The sequence below is a fragment of the Halichoerus grypus genome, chromosome 9 (assembly GCF_964656455.1).
Source record: "Halichoerus grypus chromosome 9, mHalGry1.hap1.1, whole genome shotgun sequence".
NCBI classification, from domain to species: Eukaryota; Metazoa; Chordata; class Mammalia; order Carnivora; family Phocidae; genus Halichoerus; species Halichoerus grypus.
In genome coordinates this window covers 105,626,759-105,644,717 of record NC_135720.1, presented here as the reverse complement: position 1 = coordinate 105,644,717, position 17,959 = coordinate 105,626,759, and the positions used below count along the sequence as shown (strand labels likewise).

Genomic DNA, 17,959 nt, shown 5'->3' with positions numbered 1-17,959 from the left:
GCGGCAGAAAAAGGCCTACTCCAGTCCGAGAAGCTGAGGAGGTGAAGGTGGGGGCCGGAAAGCCCCCACCTCCATCACAGTGCTGTGGTCTTCCCAGGCTCCAGGGGCAGGTCGGGCGACAGGGGGAGCCCTGCCGGCAGCATGCTAACCTGACATTCCTGGTCTTGGCGTGCCGGGGCATAGTGTGGGGCAGGGCAGCAACAGGGTCCAGGGGGGCAGACGCCCCGGCGCCAGGCCCTCAGGGTCAGCAACATGGTGGACAGGACCAGGGCGGCAGTGAGGGCCCCAAACACCACCACGGCCACCAGGCTGGACGCACCTAGCCCCACCTCTTGCCTCCGCACCACCTCCTTCACTGAGATGCGCAGCAGACCCGCCCCCACGCTGTGGGGGGCAGGCCCTGTGGCAGGTACCACCATAGCCGGGGTGGGCCCCGGGGGGATGTCCACTGTGGTGGCGGCGTCTGGGACCGGTAAGATGAGCTCACAAGTCTTGCCACCGTAGCCACTGGGGCAGAGACAGTCAAAGTCGTGGACACGGTCCCGACAGCGGGCCCCTCTCTGGCAAGGACGGCTGGCACAGTCATCCAGGTTGATGGTGCAGAAGCGTCCAGCAAAGCCCTCAGGGCAGAGGCAAGAGAAGCGGTTTATGCCATCCAGGCAGGTGGCGCCATTGGCACAAGGCCGCATCAGACAGTCGTCGACATTGACCTCGCAGCGGGCACCCACGAAGCCCGCCAAACAGCGGCAGGTGAAGTTGAGGGCAAAGCCCTGGTCGTCCTGGCACTGCCCGCCATTCCGGCACGGGGAGCTGCAGTGGGGGCGAAGGAGGTCATTGAGGCCAGCTCGCACCTTCAGGGTAGCCCAGGTCGGCATCCTGACCACTGCCGCCCTTCTACCCCTTTCTGGCTTTGTCGCCGTGAGCTCCTCTCTCTGAGCCTTGAACGCCTTGTTTTAAAAATGAGAATAAGAATGGTCCCCTGGCTTCCCAAATTGTGAGGGTTAAATGAGATAGTCCAATGTCAGGCAGTTAGCACGGGGCCTGCCCCAAAGGCAGGGCTCAAAGGCAAGTGTGCTATTATTCTCCTCGAAGCCTCTCAAGCCTGAGGCTGAAACAAGGACAAGTCCAGCCCTGCCAGCCCCGTTTCCTAATTCACAGTGAGGCAGAAAGGTGCTGTGTGGACGGTCTCTAGGAGCTTCAAGCCGGCTTTCCCGAGGGGACGAGGGGAATCCTAGGTGCTCAGCCTCCCCACACCCACCTTCCCACCCAGAGCAATCACACATTGATGCGGTACCCCTCCAGCTCTTACAGATCTTTGTTGTTGGAGAAATGCTTCAAATGATACCCAAAAAGTTGAGAAACCCTGAACTAGGGACACTTTGGCAGGCTGGGGTTTTGTCATCGGGTACTCCCGTGAGGGACTTCTGACCCTCAGACCTAGTTCTTCACCACCGCCCTCTCTACACTCCCTCTCTCTCCTGCCACCAGCTTCTCCCGTAACCTCCCTCCCACCCACCCACGGGCCAGTACTCACCCTGCCTGCTCACAGGGTCCAGCCTTGCGCTCGCAGTCACGCCCGTGGAAGCCTGGTGGGCACACACAGTGGTACTTGCCGCCGCCATCATAGACGCACTGGCCTCCATTCCGACAGGGGGTCTGCGTAGTACAGATGTGCTCATCTGCAGAGGAGACGGAGAAGGCTCGAGGAGAGTCCCTCACACCTGGCACCCAGACCTGGCCCCCAGGCCCCGCCCACGGCTCTGTGGGCATCACCCGTACTACAGACCCACCCAGAGCGTGTATGGTGGAGTGGGGGAAACCAACAACACTGAATTGGAGTCAGGAGGCTCCTGGCCCTGGCACTGTCAGTCGGCCTCAAAGTTATTGGGCAGGTTGTATCTCGTCTGTGGGTCTCAGTTTCCACAGCTGTAAAAGGAGTACGTTTTTGGCAGCTGCCTTGCCCACCTCACCGGATTAGGTTGAGGACCAACTAAGGTAACAGGCATGAAGTCTAAAAGGATAAAATACCACGTATTGGGGGGTGTAAGCCAGGCACATTAGGTGCTTGATAAATACGGATGGATGTTCTCCCAAGACACACGGGGCCCCAGCCCAACAGCAACCCTCTCTGCTCCCCTACCTTTGTCACAGAACTTGCCCGCCCAGCCAGTATGACAGATGCACTGCCAGGGCTGGTGGCAGGTCCCGTGCTGGCAGCCAGGCATTCTTACACAGCGCTCACAGTGCAGCCCTTCCCAGCCTGGGTCACACCTGATGGGGAGAAGCACAGGGGCGGGGCTCTGGGGAGGAGGATCTGAGGAAGTGGAGGAGGCAAGACCAGAGCTTCTAGAAAACAGAAGGACATCTGAGAACCCCCTAAGGGAAAGCAGGCCTACTCCAGGTAGGTATAGGGTTGTACAAGGTCATAGGATGTACACATGGAATCAGACCCTCAGATACCAGCATTCAAGTCCCGGTTCTGCGCTTTGTCTAACCTTTCCGGGCCTCAGTGTTTTCATCTGTAATGGTTTGGGTTGGGCTGGGTTGAGGAAGAAATTAAGATGACATTTGTAAATAACCCCAGTACCATTCCTGGCATGTCTGAGGTGCTCAGAACCAGTTTAAAAAGAGTGACCTTGAAAGGTCATAAGGACCCTCTTCCCATCCTAATTCCAGGACAAAGACCTAAACTATTTCAGTGTCCCAAACACAGCCGGCCCCTCCAGCACCTTGCCCTGACAGCTCCTTTCCTTAATGTCCAGACACACTTTTTTCCTGCTCCAGAATTTGCCCAACCCCCACCCCATGAGTCAATTACTCAAATTCATCAAGAAAGATCCTCTTTTGTAAGTGCGTCTCCCCAGCAACCCTCCCGCAGCCTTTCTTTCTCAGGCTAAACCCATTCTCTTTATATTTTTATCTCCCCCTTTCCTCATGGTCCCCAATCTCCAAACTCTCTCAAGCTTCAGGTCTTTCTCCTGGTATCTTGAGGAGGAACGTTTCAGAATTCCTGGATCAGCCTTGGGAGAGTAAAGGAGTTGGGAGTGGGGAGGCATAAGCAAGAAGAAGCAAAAGAGAGGCAAAGCAGAGGGGAACTGGGGGCCGGGCAGAAGCTAGCCAGTCTGCCCTGTGGCCATGAGGGAATGGGGAGCGAACCGCAGGGCCTTCAGCCCCTAGACACTCTGCCCTGGGGCTTGACCTGGTTGTGGGTGTGGACCTGCTGGGAAATGGGCAGCAAAGGGTTTGGGAGCACGAGAGAGAGAGAAAGAGAGAGAGAGAGAGAGAGAGAGAGAGAGAGAGAGAGAGAGAGAGAGAGATACCTGCAGGAGCCGTCCGGCGCACAGCAGCCGTGGGCCAGGTCACAGTGGGAGCTGCAGTCATCCGCTGCAAGAGATTGACGTGGGAGGGGTGAGCCCGGGTCAGGGTTCGGCTCCCTGAGACGCGGGGCTCGGAGGATGCGGGGTCTCAGTCATTGGCTGGGCTCGGCTCCGGGCTAGGGCAGAACAGAGACTCCGCATTGCAAGGGGACTCCTTGGGTCTGGTCAACCCCGCGGGTCGAGCGGCTGCAGTGCCGTCTCTGGCCGGCAGAGGTCAACGCGCTAGCGAAGGATGGCCGGGCAGGGCCGCGACCTGAGCCCGGGGGCGCGCTCACCTCGGGCAGGCTGAACGGGTGCCCCCAGGATGCACAACAGGCACACAAGATGCAGACAGCGGCAGCCGCTGGGCATGGTCAGCGCCGGCCCCAGGAGGGACGGACGGATGGACGGCCGGACGTGCGGACACCTGTGGGACGGCACAGGCTGGGAGGCGGCCGGACCCGGAGATGGTGGCACGGATTCCGGTTCCGAGTGACAGGAGCCGAGGGGGAAGAGGGGCGTCCGGACAGAAGAAGGAGGTGGGGGCAGCGGGAGGGCGGAGGCGGGGAAGGCTGAGCAGGCGAGGGGACTGGAGACAGGAGCCCCGGAGCGGGCTCTGTGGGAAGGAGGCGAAGGATGGGCAGCGCCGAACGAGGTCCAGGCGCTGGAGGGGCCCCGACTGGGAACGCAGTCCGCACGGAGGACTCCGCGGGAATGGGGACAGCGCCGAGAGGCGGCCTTGGGCACGGAGGGGACGCGGGGGCCGGTTCCCGGCAGCGAGCAGTCTCCGCCTCCAACCTCGACTCCCCCACCCCCACCCCACCCTCCCGGACATGCTCCCACGTCCCCTTCCCATCTCGGTCGCCGCGGCCTGGAATCCCCAGAGCGCCCCTAGCCCCGCGCGCCCCAGCCCTCGCGGTCCTCACCTCGGGCTGGGAGGCAGCGCGCCCCGGGACGCAGAGCGGGGCCGGATCCGACGGGCTCCGCCGAGGGGCCGGGGCGCGGGGCCGCCCCTAACGGGCCGCGGGGACCGGCGCCGAGTCGGCTGCCATGCGAGCGGAGCGCTCGGGAATCTGGGGCTCAAGGCGACCCCGAGCGGCGGCTGCGGCGGCGGCTCCTCGCGCGCGCTCAGGCCGCCTGCCAGGGGCGGCGTGTGCCGGCGGAGCCCGCCTCCCCCTCCCGGAGCTGCCGCCGGCCCGCCCCCCACCCGCCCGCGTCCGGCGCCCTCCCCCCCTACCCCGGCGACGCAAGGCTCCCACCTCGCCCCTGCGCTCGCCTGTTCCCCCCGCGCCCCGGCGCCCCCTGGGGCCCCCACCCTCCGCTGCCACCTAACCCCTCCGACCCTCGCTTTCTTCAACGAAAGGAGGAAATTAGGGGAATCTAAAAGGGAGCCGACTGCCAAGTGCCGGCCAAATGTGCACAGCCGTTATTCTCCCATCTTGCATCCCTGCTATCCTGACCCGCGCCCCTCATCCTGTGCCCCACCTCTGCTCTCGCCAGTCAGCTTCCCATTACGCTTCTCTTTTATATCTCAACCACGCTCAGGGCACCCTTGCGGCTCCAGGCCCTCCTCCTGTCACCAGCCCACGCCTCCTCCGTTTGTACATCCTACATCACCTGCTTCGTCTGTGTGCTCCTCTCCTCCTCCACGCCCTCCTCTTCTTTCTCTCTTCATTGCCATCCACAGCCTTCCAGGATCGACCCATGCCTATCTAAGGATCAGCCTGGGGCACCGCCTCCCCCCGCCCCATCCCTCGCTCTGTCAAAAGACTGTCTTTTCCACCCCATTCCTTTCTGCGACCACTACTGGGAAACCTCCCTGGACTGGGAACGCCCCCGACTCTGTAGATGTACCTCCCAGGTTCCCACTTCTGTACCCTGATCACATCCGTTCCTGGTCTCAGGCTAATGGTCAATTGCCCAAACCCAGAGCTCAGACTGAGAGAGTTTGGGGGGAGGGGGGAGGGGAGTGGGACAGGACTACTCCTCCAGGTTAATGGCTCAGAGACACCCGTGCAAGACAAGGACAGGAAACAATTTCTTGTTCTCGTAGGGCAAGAGGGCAGAGGGCAGGAATGCCACTGCCCATCTTCTAGTCCTTCAGATCAAGAGTTCCCTATCTTTAATTTCAAAACATTGGAAGGAGGGGTCCCTGGCCCATGCAGAGCAGCTGCCTACAGCCGCCACCAACACACACAAGGGCGGACTAATTTTTCTTGCAGCCGCCGTTGGACGTAACGGCCACACCCACCCCACCTCTTCGCCAACTTCCCCGAAACTCTGATCACCTCTTTTCTGAAGAGCTTTCTGAATTTGAGTGACGCCGTGGCTCTCATCATTCGTTTGGTTGTTTTTTTGTTTTGTTTTGTTTTTTTGTGTTTTTTTTAATGAAATATTGCAAACGACCTATACTGTCTAAAATTACTGTAGGCCAAATAGATTATGGTATGTAAACACTATATGACTACTAAAAATCACCTTTTGAGTCTGAAGATGTCCAAAGAACTAAGAATATGTTAAGTATGTGTGGAGGGGAGCAAGAACAAAGAAAAACCTATCTCAATGTTGGCAGTGATTTTTTTTTCCCGAATGATGGAATTATAGACTTTTTAAAAAGATTTATTTATTTATTTGAGAGAGAGAGAGAGAGAACGTGAGTGGGGGGAGGGGCAGAGGGAAAGAGAATCCTCAAGCAGACTCCCCGCTGAATGAGGAGCCCAAGGGGAGGGCTTGATCCCAGGACCCTGAGATCATGACCTGAGTGGAAACCAAGAGTCTAATGCCCAACCAACTGAGCCCCTATTTTTTTTTCTTATTGATGCTTTTCAGCATTTCCCCCTTTTCCACAATGAGTGTGTACAACTTTTTTTATTATTGTAGAAATTCAGGGGCACCTGGGTGGTTCAGTTGGTTAAGGGTCTGCATTCCTCTCAGGTCATGATGTTGGTGTCCTGGGGTCCAGCCACCCACCCCCTACCCCACTGTGGGCTCCCTGTGAGCAGGGAGTCTGCTTGTCCCTCTTCCTCTGCCCCACCACTCATGCTCTCTCTCTCAAATAAATGAATACAATCTTTTAAAAAAAGGAAAGAAATTCAATAATATTAAAAAATGTTTAGGATAAAATAAAAAGAAAAAATCACTCATGATCCTCCTGGCGTGATAAAACCACTTATTGTTGTTTTGAACTCTTTTCCTGTCCAGGTGTTTTTATACAATACCTGTAATGTACCCTGCTTTTTTTTTTTTTTTAAAGATTTTATTTATTTGACAGAGAGAGACACAGTGAGAGAGGGAACACAAGCAGGGAGAGGGGGAGAGGGAGAAGCAGGCTTCCCGCCGAGCAGGGAGCCTGATGTGGGACTCGATCCCAGGACTCTGGGATCATGACCTGAGCCGAAGGCAGACGCTTAACGTCTGAGCCACCCAGGCGCCCCTCCTGCTTTTTTTTTTTAAAGTAGGCTCCACACCCAGCATGGAGCCCAATGCAGGGTTTGAACTCACAACCCTGAGATCAAGAGTCGGTCGCTCAACCGACTGAACCACCCAGGCGCCCTATCCTGCCTTTTTTTTTTTTTTTTTAACTGTATGTCCTATATTGATGGTCCTCCAAAGCATAGTTTTTTTTGTGGCAACATGACATTCCATTAATAGACCATCATTTTTTTTTTTTTAAGATTTTATTTATTTGACAGAGAGAGACACAGTGAGAGAGAGAACACAAGCAGGGGGAGTGAGAAAGAGAGAAGCAGGCTTCCCGCGGAGCAGGGAGCCCGATGTGGGGCTCGATGCGGGGCTCGATCCCAGGACCCTGGGATCATGACCTGAGCCGAAGGCAGACGCTTAACGACTGAGCCACCCAGGCGCCCCAATAGACCATCATTTTTATTTAACCTAGCCCTCACTACTGGATATTTAGGTTGTTTCTGTTTTTGCCCTTATAAATTCATTCAACAAATATTTACTGAGCACCCATGTGCTAGTACTATGTGCCAGACAGCATCATAGGCCCTGGGGGTACGGCTTCCAGATAAATAGTAGGGCCACAGATTTTCATGCCTATAGTTTTTTCCCATGGTTTAGGTTCCTTTCTTAAGATAGAGTCTAAATTGATAAGTGACTGAGTCAAAGAAGTTGTGAAAAATGAACAGTTCTTTTCCTTAATGAAATTCATTGACATTCACTGATGAAACAGTAGATATGTGAAGCTCTGGGAGTTGATGGCATCAGATTACATCACTCCCGCCTCCCTTATGCTTTGAAGATTTTAGCACCTGGCTTGTTGTCACTCTTTACTCCCACTTGCCTCAAATTCTTGGTGATTCTTGATGATTTAGTATCACATAGGCAATTCTTCCAATACGCGTGATCAGTGTGTTTGCAAAGATGGTCGCCACACTGGCTCCTGCCCCACATGACCCTTGGCAGTGATTTTGCCACTTCTGCCAGCAAGAAGTGGAGTCTGTTTCTGTAACGCCTTGAATCTGGGCTGTCCTTATGACTTGCTTTGAGTAACAGAATGTGGCAGAAATGACACTGTGTGGGTCCCCAGAGTCTGGACCTCAAGACACCTTGCATCCTGCCCCTTTGTCCTCTTAGAAAAGTCATGATGTAAAGAAGTCCGGTCTGGCCTACTGGAAGACGAGAAGCCCCATGGAGGAGAGCTGAGGTGCCCTGGCCAACCACCATCAGACACGTGAGGTCCTATTACCCAGCCCCAGTCAAGCTTCCAGATGACCACAGCCATCTGGATGAGCCTAGGCAAGAGCCGCGGAAGAATTGCTTAGCAGAGCCCAGCCCATATTACCAAGCTATGAGCAGATGAATGGTGGTTGTTTTAAGCCACTCAATTTAGGAGTAGTTTGTTAACATGGCAATAGACTGATAAAACCAGCTTCCCATTTCCTTGATTTCTTCTTCTCCGCCATTGGGAAGGATGGTCACTAAAACTTTGTTACTATCAGTAGTTTCATGCACTTCATAATCTCAATTTTAAGTATCATACTTTCTTATTACCAACTCTTGTTTTCAGCCCATGCCCTCTAGTACCTGGACTCAAACAATTCTAGATTTAGATTACATTTAGCAAATATTGAATTGGATCCACTGGGATCACTCTAAGGGCCACATTACAATTTTTGTGGGCTCTGGGCACTTCATCTTCATGGGCCTCTCTGTAAAAAGATATTGAAAATTATATTTTATGGGGCACCTGGCTGACTCAGTCAGTAGAGCATGCGACTCATGAGCTCAAGCCCCGCGTTGGGCATGGAGCCTACTTAAAAAATAAAAAACAAAAATAAATCCGTTACAAAAAAATTATATTTTACAATCGCATTGGTGAAGAGATGAATACAATCCAGGCTGGATTTGATATTATATATTCATTTTTATTATAGTCATCTTTTTCTTCTGATTTTAAAATAAATTAAAATTAAAACATTTTGTGGGAGGACGCCTGGGTGGCTAAATCGGTTAAGCATCTGCCTTCGGCTCAGGTCATGATCCCAGGGTCCCGGGATCGAGTCCCTCATCGGTTCGGGCTCCTTGCTCAGTGGGGAGCCTGCTTCTCCCTCTGCCTGCCGCTCCCCCTGCTTGTGCGCGTGCTCTCTCTCATTCTCTCTGACAAATTAATTAATTAATTAATTAATTTAAAAAAACACATTTTGTGGGCTCCTAAAAATATCGTGAGCCTCAGGCACGGTGCCTCCGGTGGATAAATTGGCCCTGTCTCTTCTCCATTGATACTACCTCCTTTTGGTTGGTCCCCTCTCCCCACCCAGCCTTCCCTCCTGACCCAGCTCTGATTCCATGATTTATTATTATCATCTGTCCCTTGCCCCTTTCTCCCATTGTATTCATCTGGCAAAATTCCATCCCTGTGCCTTCTCCAGCCTGCACCCAAGCAGCTGAACGTGGCTGGAAAGAACATGTCTCCAGGCTGACTTGTCTCCCCTTAAATTCATGCCCCTAAAGGTCCTTTGCGTTAACCTCCAATGCTCCTGCATTTCCTTAGTTCTGTGCGTTCTCCCACCCTCCCTGAAAGCTGTCTTTACCTTCTCCTCTCTCCTCCAAACTCCAACCACTCCTCCTTTCTCCTCACCCTGCTGGTGGTCTTGCTTCCAACTTCATGGAGAAAATAGAAGCAGTCTGAAGAGAATTTCCACGGGCTTCTATCGCCTACATGCAGCTGTTTCCATAAACCCTGCCCTCCCTCCTGTTACCATAGATGCACTGCCTGCGTTCTTACCGAGGTGAGCCCCTCCACGTGGGTACTAGTTTCCATCCTTCTCCCTGTGTAACTACAGGGCTCCCCAGTTCTCCCCATCTCCGCCGCATCGTCAGTCTGCTATGGGATCATTTCCAGCAACCTGTCGCCCATCTTAAAATAAATGTCCTCCTTCAATCCCATATTCTCTTCCAGCTACGTTTCTCTGCTCCCCTTTACTAAAAACTCTTGGAAAAGTATTTGTCTGCGCTTGCTGTCTTTACCTCTTCTCTCATTTTCTCTTGAACCCTCTCACCCCACCCCTACCACCGGGATAACTCTTGTCGGTGTCCTCATCTCGGTGGCCCGGAGGCCGGGTAAAGCTGCGTCTGACCCAGCTGTCACCTGGGCTTCTAGGATCCCGCTCACTGGCTTTTCCACCTCCCTCAACAGCTTCCCCTCCTGTCTCCTTTGCCTTTTCTTCGTCCTTCCAACTTCTTCCACAGCCTCAGGGCTCGACCCTCAGACCTCTTTTCTACCTTCACTCACTCCGGTCATGATCTCATTCAGCCTAATGGAGTCCTAATTAAGGCCGAGCTAGAAGCTGAGTTCCTATTTCCCGAGTTCATGTTTCCAGCCAGGATTTCTCCTTGAAATCCAGACTCGTGTATCTGACGGCCTACTTGACACCTCCCCTTGGATTGCCCAACAGACAACTCGAACTTAGCCTGTCCAAATGCAGACTCCTGGCTTCCAGCCTCAAACAGGAGGCTTCCTATGTCAGTCTACCGAGATCAGTAAATGGCTATTTCATCTGTTCAGTGTTTGAGACCAAAGTCCTTGGCATTGCACTTACCTCTCCTTTTGCTCTCACATCCCACATCCTGCAAATCCTGTTGGCTCTGCCTTCAAGTTCAGCCAGAACTTGACCACATTTCACAATCTGACCTCTGACATCTGGTCCAAGCCCCACCATCTCTTGCCTGGACTACTGCAACAGCTGCTTCTTCTTCTTTAAAGATTTTATTTATTTATTTATTTATGAGAGAGAGAGAGAGAGAGAGGGCACAGGGGGAGGAGCAGAGGGAGAGGGACAAGCAGACTCTACACCGAGCACAGAGCCTGACACAGGGCTCGATCCCACGATCCCGAGATCCTGACCTGAGCGGAAATCAAGAGTCGGATGTTTAACCAACTGAGCCACCCAGGCTCCCCTACTGCAACAGCTTCTTTCTTAATGGGTCTTTTATTATCATGTAGGAGCCAGGGTGATCCTGATAAAATAAGAAGCCAGCAAAATGTGATGTGGTGCACTAAATCCTAAATCAGATTCTGAAACAGAAAAAGATCATTAGTGAGGGGCGCCTGGGTGGCTCAGATGGTTAAGCACCTGCCTTTGGCTCGGGTCATGATCCCAGAGTCCTGGGATCGAGCCCCACATCCGGCTCCTGGCTCAGCGGGGAGCCTGCTTCTCCCTCTGCCTCTCCCCCTGCTCCTGCTTTCTCTCTCTCTCTCTCTGTATCTCTGTGTCTTGAATGAATAAATAAAAAAATCTTAAAAAAAAAAAAGATCATTAGTGAAATAACAGGCGAAGTCTGAATTAAGTCTGGAGTTGAGTTTACATTAAGGTACCACTGTCAGCTTCTTCAGCTTGACAAATGTATCACGGTAACTGCTAACACTAGGGGAATCTGGGTGAATGGTACATTCTTTATTATCTTTGCAGCTTTATTGTATATCTAAATTTATTTGAAAATAAAAAGTTTATTTAAAAGATGGAAGTTAGATTATGTCATATCTCTGTCAAAACCTTCCAGTGGATCCCATCTGGCTTTATCCCCTGTACTCTCCCTGCTTTACTCTGTTCCAGCCAAACTCACCTCTGCGTTGATTATTGAACATCAAGCATATCCCCTGCCTCAGGACATTTGCACTAGCTATTTCCTCTGCCTGGAATGCTCTTACCCAGATCTTTTCATAGCTCACTCCCTTATTTTATTCAGTTCTCTGTTCAAGTTTCATTGTAGTAAAGAGGCCGCCCACCCTGATCACCCTATGTAATAATCCCACCCTCACTCCGGCATATTTCCCTTATCCTACTTTATTTTTCTTTACAGCACTTTTCTCTACCTGACATACATATCTATTAGCATATATTTACATGTTGATAGGTTCCTTTCATTCCATGAGGACAAGGGCTTTGTTTTAAGATTTTCTCTTAAGATTTTATTTATTTATTTGACAGAGAGAGAGAGAGTGCAAGCAGAGGGAGAGGGAGAAGCAGGCTCCCCGCAGAGCAGGGGGAGCCCGAAGCGGGACTCGAGCTGAAGGCAGACGCTTAACGACTGAGCCACCCAAGCGCCCCTGTTTTAAGATTTTTTAAAAAATAATTTGTTTATTTGTTCCATAAGTACTAAGTTACAAGATCTTTGTAGATTTTATCTATGTTTTAAGATTTTTTTAAGTTGTTATTTATTTATTTAAGTAATCTCTACACCCAATGTAGGGCTCAAACTCACAATACTGAGATCAAGAGTTGTATGTTTTCTCGACTGAGCCAGCCAGGGGCCCCAGCTTTGTTTTGTTTACTGCTATAGGCAGCTCTTGATTTATCATGCCACATCTTGTAGTGTTTGGCACTGAATTTGCACTCTTATTTGTCTCAGTTTCTGTCTTTATTGAGATTTGAGTCTGTTTCATGGGCAGGAGGAAGGATTTTGGTTGATGGTGTGCTCACTGCTTTCTCATAACCTGGAAGAAGGAAAAACAAACTTTCTCTGGGCCAGGCCCTCCCCTAGCATCCTCACCACAGCCCTGCAGGACAGACATTACTATTATTTCAGTTTTATGGATGAGGGAGGAGAATTGAACAAGGGGTTAGGTGACTCCCCCAAGGTCACAGAGCTAGCTGGTGATGAAGCCAGGGTTCAGACCCAGGCCTGCTTGCTCCCCTGCCATGCTATTGATCTAGGCAATTATGCATGGGGGGCGGCAGAGGGTATTTTCCAAAGATGGCTGCCATAGATCTCCCACCCCACATGCTCTTCTTCTAATGTGGCTTTGACACTCCTCCCGTCGAGAGGTAAGTTCTGTGTTCCCCTCCTTTGACCTCAGGCAGGCTTGTAACTGTGGTGGAAGGGATGCTCTGTGACTTCTGGGGTTGGGTCACAAAAGATGATCCAGGTTTGAAGTGATTCTCTTGAGACACTTGCCTTTGGAGACCGGAGCTGCCGCGTAATCCGTGTGATCGCCCTGAGGTCACTGTGAGGAAGCCCAAACTAGCCCCAGTGGAGAGGCCACAGGGAGAAGACCTGAGACTGTGTGGAGAAAGAGAGAGGCCCAGGCAGCCCACGAGTGCTCCAGGTCCTACTATTTCAACTCCAGCTGCTGACTGACTGAAGTTTTATTCATGAGGGACAAAGTCAGAACTGCTCAGCTGAGGGGCACCTGGGTGGTCAGTCGGTTAAGCATCTGACGCTCGGTTTCGGCTCAGGTCACATGATCTCAGGGTCGTGGGATTGAGCCCTGAGTCGGACTCCACACTCAGCATGGAGTCTGTGTGAGATTCTCTCTCTCTCTCCCTCTCCCTCCACCCCTCCCCCAACTCGTGTGTGTGTGTGTGTGTGTGTGTGTGTGTTTAACTAAATAAATAAATCTTAAAAAAAAGAACTGCCCACCTGAGCCCTTCCTAAATCCCTGACCCACGGGAATCTGGGACATAAAAAATTATTGTTGTCTTAAACCACTAAATTTTGAAGTAATTTGTTATGTGCAGTGATAAATAACTGGAACAAAGGGATGACAAAGTGTCAGAAGTATTCAGTGGGCAAGTCCCTTCTTTCTGGGCCTAAGTTTCCCTTGTAAACAGTAGGCATTAATTCCATGGTTTCTTAGAGTTGTTCCAACCCTGATGTTTAGTGCTTATCCATAATGTTGCCACATCTCCAACCGTCCATTTTCACTGCCTCCTTAATACCAGGTCATTATCCCACCATTCTGTTACTCCCAGAGAGAAAGCTAATGCCCTTGGATGCCAAGGGATGTCCCTGGGCCTCTGGCCCCCATCTGCTTGAGATATCTTAAAGTGGAGGTGTGGTGTACTGAAGTAAAATTAACAGGATTTGGAATATGGTCACTGATTGACATTGGCTGTGTGACCTTTGAGAAAGTCTCATAACATTTTTGTATCTGTAAAATGCAGAGAATAGTGCCAGCCTTACCCCCATTGGGGCTGCTGTAAGGAGAGAAGGAGATAGTGTGTGTGAAAGTGTAGGTGTGTTAACCGGAGGCAGGAAGTAGGGCCTGGGGTGAGCGGTTGCTGAGGCTTTGGAGGTCCCTGGTAAAGTCTGTTCCCTACCTTGGAGTAGGGAGGGGGTTGGTGACTAGATCAATGATGGGAAGTTGAACTGGGCTGTTCTGAGCTGTGCTGAGTTTGTCTCTTAGCAACTGTTTTTTTTTTTTTTTTTTTGAGTTTTATTTATTTAAGTAATCTCTACATCCAACTTGGGGCTCAAACTCATAACCCCTAGATCAAGAGTTGCATGCTCCTCTGACTGAGCTGGCCAGGCACCCTTCTGATCCAGTATCTTTTTTTTTTTTTTTAAGATTTTATTTATTTATCTGAGAAAGATAGAGAGAACAGGAGGAGCGCAGATGCCATGCTGAGCGCAGAGCCCGGAGCCTGACATGGGGCTCGACCCTAGGACCCTGAGATCATATCCTGAACCGAAATCTAGAGTTGGATGCTCAACCAACTGAGCCCACCCAGGCGCCCCTGACCCAGTATCTTTGAGAATCCATCTACTACAAGAGGTGGAAACTCCTTGGCATAACAGGCAGCATTTAGTCTCTGCAAAACAGCTTCTAACACACACTGCTTCTGCCATTTAACAATCCCCCAAGAAAGAGGGGCATGACTCACTGCTTGGATTTCCAAGAATCCTCAGGACCAATCACCTGTTTCTGCCAGAGATCCTGCTATTCTCTGGGTAACTGAGGCTTGAAACCTTGAGGCCATCCCTGACTCCTCTCTCTTTCCCATTCCCCTGTTCCTGCTGCTCCCCAAAAGTTGTTGGGGAGCTTTCTATCCCACTGCCCCAGCCTTGTCAACACCTTCCTCACTACGCCAGACTCATGACAAGTATTTCCTATGTGGTCCCTTGGGTCCGGGCCCACCCCTTTCTCCCATGCATCCATTCTCCAAGGTGCCTTGAGGATGAATGTTCTTACTCCACCCTTGTCCACTCACTGCCTGGCTCAGAGCAGCCCAGGATCGCTCCTGCTTCTCTCCAGGCTGTGTGATGTCAAGGCAAGAGTACCACAGACTGCTCCATCATCCATAGCTGGGTGACCTTCGGAAGGCATCTGGCTTTTCTGAGCCCCAAGGGCCTTGCTGGTAAATAGATGGGTATCCCGTGCACCGGGCACCGTTCTAAGTACTTTACGTGCATGAATGCATTTGAGCCTCACGACAACACTGTGAGGCAGGTACTATGCTTAACCCGTTTTATAGATAGGAAAACTGAAGCACAAAGAACTTCAGTCATTTGCCTATGTCCAGGCAGCTAGTTAAGTGATAGAGCCAAGATATGAACCCAGGCAGTCTACTTCAGAGACCCTGCTCTTAAACACTGTCTTATCCTTGGGAGAAGTGATTGGTACGGGCTGTGTGGTGGTGAGAGCCCCCTGGCTGATGCTAGCTAACTCTTAGCTTTAATTTTTGCTTCACGGTACAATTTAGGGAGGACTTTGGCAGCGGATTGGGCAGGAAGCCTGATGACTTTAGGGTTCTCCTAAGCCTACCTTAATAGTGGCCTCTGTTTTGGGTGGGGTGCCGATAGACATATGAGGTTCATTTCTGGCTTTGATCCAGACCTGAACGGTAAACTCCTGCTCTAGAACACCCCATTCTCCCAAGCCTGTGGGGGTTCCCCACTTTCCTAGCATTTCTTTTCTGAGCACCTGCCAATAAATCCCTCCTCCAGGGCCCCCAGGCACATGGATTCCTCTTTCTCGGCCTCTCTGCTGCTCACCTGAGGGGTGGGTTCTCACATTACCCACCTCTCTCCCTAGCCTCCTTTCCAAACAACGAGTTATGTGTATTACCAAGACAAAATGAGGGTGCAGAGACAAGAAACTGGGGAGCAAGGGTAGGCACTCATTCATTCACACATTCATTGACCCACTAACAAATATCTCTCCTCATCGCTGTCGGAGCCTAGCATGATAGTCAGCACTGTGGTCAGAGGTTAGGAGGGGACCCCAGAAGCTAAATAAGCATTCTTTGAGTGAGTGAATGAATTAATCTGAATGAAAAAAAGTGCTGGACCCTGACTTCAAACAGCTCATAGACTAGTAGGGCAGGCACACCCACTCACTGCCACACACTCCAGATGAAGGGGGACCAGACACACCTGCAGGCCCTGGACCTCATGGAGACCCAGGGGCATGCAGGCCTGGCCCCAGTCCTCACCAGCTAAGGGCCAATCAGCTACCTGATGGTTTTGTCCTGCTACCATCTCTCCAAGCCAGTCTGGGCGGCCCATCAAGGGGAGGCTGCAAGTGGGAGCTGAGCTGGTACAGAGAAGCAGTCAAGCATGTCCACGTAGGCCACCTTCCACCGAGACTTTCTGCCAGAGCAGGGCCTTTAGGCATGTCCTCCCCCTTGGTTGTTTCCTGTCCTCCACTCTCACTCCAACCTCACAGAAGGAGTTGGAATCAGTTGCTCAACGGCTGAAATCCTTACCAACCATTGTGCCTCACCTTTTGGCTGTGTGTGATTCATGTGATTCCTGTGTGTGTGTGTGTGTGTGTGTGTGTGTGGGCAGGGCCTACTGTGTGCCTCAGGGGCTGGAGTGCCAGGTCTCAGGCCCTTGGATGCCAGGCTTGGGGCACCAGGAGATACTTGCTCATGGAAAGGGAAGAAGCTGGGCAAGGCCGACACTGACTGTGTGCTTTGGGGTTAGTTGAGAAGTGGCCAAGTTTCAGGTGTTAATTTAAGAAAGAGACTGGGGGCTGCAGAACTGTCCAGCCCCTACTGGCCCAGAGTGAAGCAGGGCCTGACAAATGGGTCCCAGTACCATCCAGAAGATGGAGACAAGCTGTTTCTTCTGTACTTTCTGAGCTTCCCCAGGACTCAAAATTGAAGTCTGAGAGGGGAGGCACAGGATTGCACCTCAGGGTACCCAAAGTCTGAAGGGAGAGACCTAAAGTCTGCCCCAGGGGGTCCCTGCCTTAGAGTTGGGAGAGATAAGACTCCACCAGAAGCCAGAAAACAAGATGGAGCCACCCAGGTGTCACACCATTTGAATCATTTTTAAGTGTACAGTTCAGGGGCGCCTGGGTGGCTCAGTTGGTTGAGTGTCCGACTCTTGATTTCGGCTCAGATCATGATCTCAGGGTCCTGGGATCAAGCCCCATGTCGGGCTCCATGCTGAATGCGGAGTCTGCTTGTCCCTCTCCCTCTGCCCCTGCTCCCGCTCTCTCTCTCCCTCTCCCTCTCAAATAAATAAATAATTCTTAAAAAAAAAATAAGTGTATAGTTCAGTGGCATTGACACTGATTACCAACACTCACGTTGTTGGGCAACCATCACTAATATCCAGCTCCAGAACTTTTTCATTAAACCCTGTACTCATTAAACACTAACTCCCTATTCCCCTTTGCCCCACCACTTGGCAACCACCATTCTATTTTCAGTGTCTATGAATTTGACTATTCTAGGTACTACCTCATATGAGAAGAATCATATAGTACTTGCCCTTTTTTGACTGGCTTATTGCACTTAGCATAACGTCCTCAAGATTCATTCATGTTGTAGCATGTGTCAGAATTTCCTTCCTTTGTAGGGGCGCCTGGGTGTCTCAGTCATTAAGCGTCTGCCTTCGGCTCAGGTCATGATCCCAGGGTCCTGGGATCGAGCCCCGCATCCGGCTCCCTGCTCCGCCGGGAGCCTGCTTCTCCCTCTCCCACTCCCCCTGCTTGTGTTCCCTCTCTTGCTGTGTCTCTCTCTGTCAAATAAATAAAATCTTTAAAAAAAAAAAAGAATTTCCTTCCTTTTTATGGCTGAAAAATATTCCTTGTATGTGTATACCGCATTTTGTTTATTCATTTATCCACTGATGGGTACTTGGGTTGCTTCCACCTCTGGCTGTTGTAATAATGCTGCTATGAAGAGCATTATTGCATATATGGGTATAGAAATATTTATTTGAATTCCTGCCTTCATTAAGTATTTTCCAAGAGTTAAGTGGCTTTAAGAATATTAAAGAACGCAAGATCCCACCAAGTTTCAAAATCTTTAAAATGATATTTCTGGGGCGCCTGGGTGGCTTAGCTGGTTAGGCATCTGCCTTTGGCTCAGGTCATGATCCCAGGGTCCTGGGATCCAGGCTCACAT

The 17,959-nt window shown here is 51.4% G+C and overlaps 1 protein-coding gene across 4 annotated transcripts; it reads right to left on the bottom strand.

The window, feature by feature from the left end:
- Positions 1-71: 71 nt before the first annotated feature.
- Positions 72-5,095, bottom strand: DLK2 (delta like non-canonical Notch ligand 2). Of its 4 annotated transcripts, none has more exons than XM_036124022.2 (6): positions 4,974-5,095; positions 3,653-3,783; positions 3,321-3,384; positions 2,141-2,271; positions 1,535-1,679; positions 72-810 (listed from the first exon to the last, which is right to left on the bottom strand). In XM_036124022.2, exons 1-6 carry the CDS (start codon positions 5,060-5,062, stop codon positions 75-77), a joined length of 1,296 nt encoding a protein of 431 aa, XP_035979915.2. In that variant the 5' UTR covers positions 5,063-5,095; the 3' UTR covers positions 72-74. The 4 variants fall into 4 exon arrangements, with proteins under 4 accessions (XP_035979915.2, XP_035979917.2, XP_035979916.2 ...); XM_036124024.2 differs by lacking the exon at positions 4,974-5,095 and adding an exon at positions 4,842-4,934; XM_036124023.2 differs by lacking the exon at positions 4,974-5,095 and adding an exon at positions 4,283-4,522.
- Between the last annotated feature and the right edge of the window lie 12,864 nt (positions 5,096-17,959).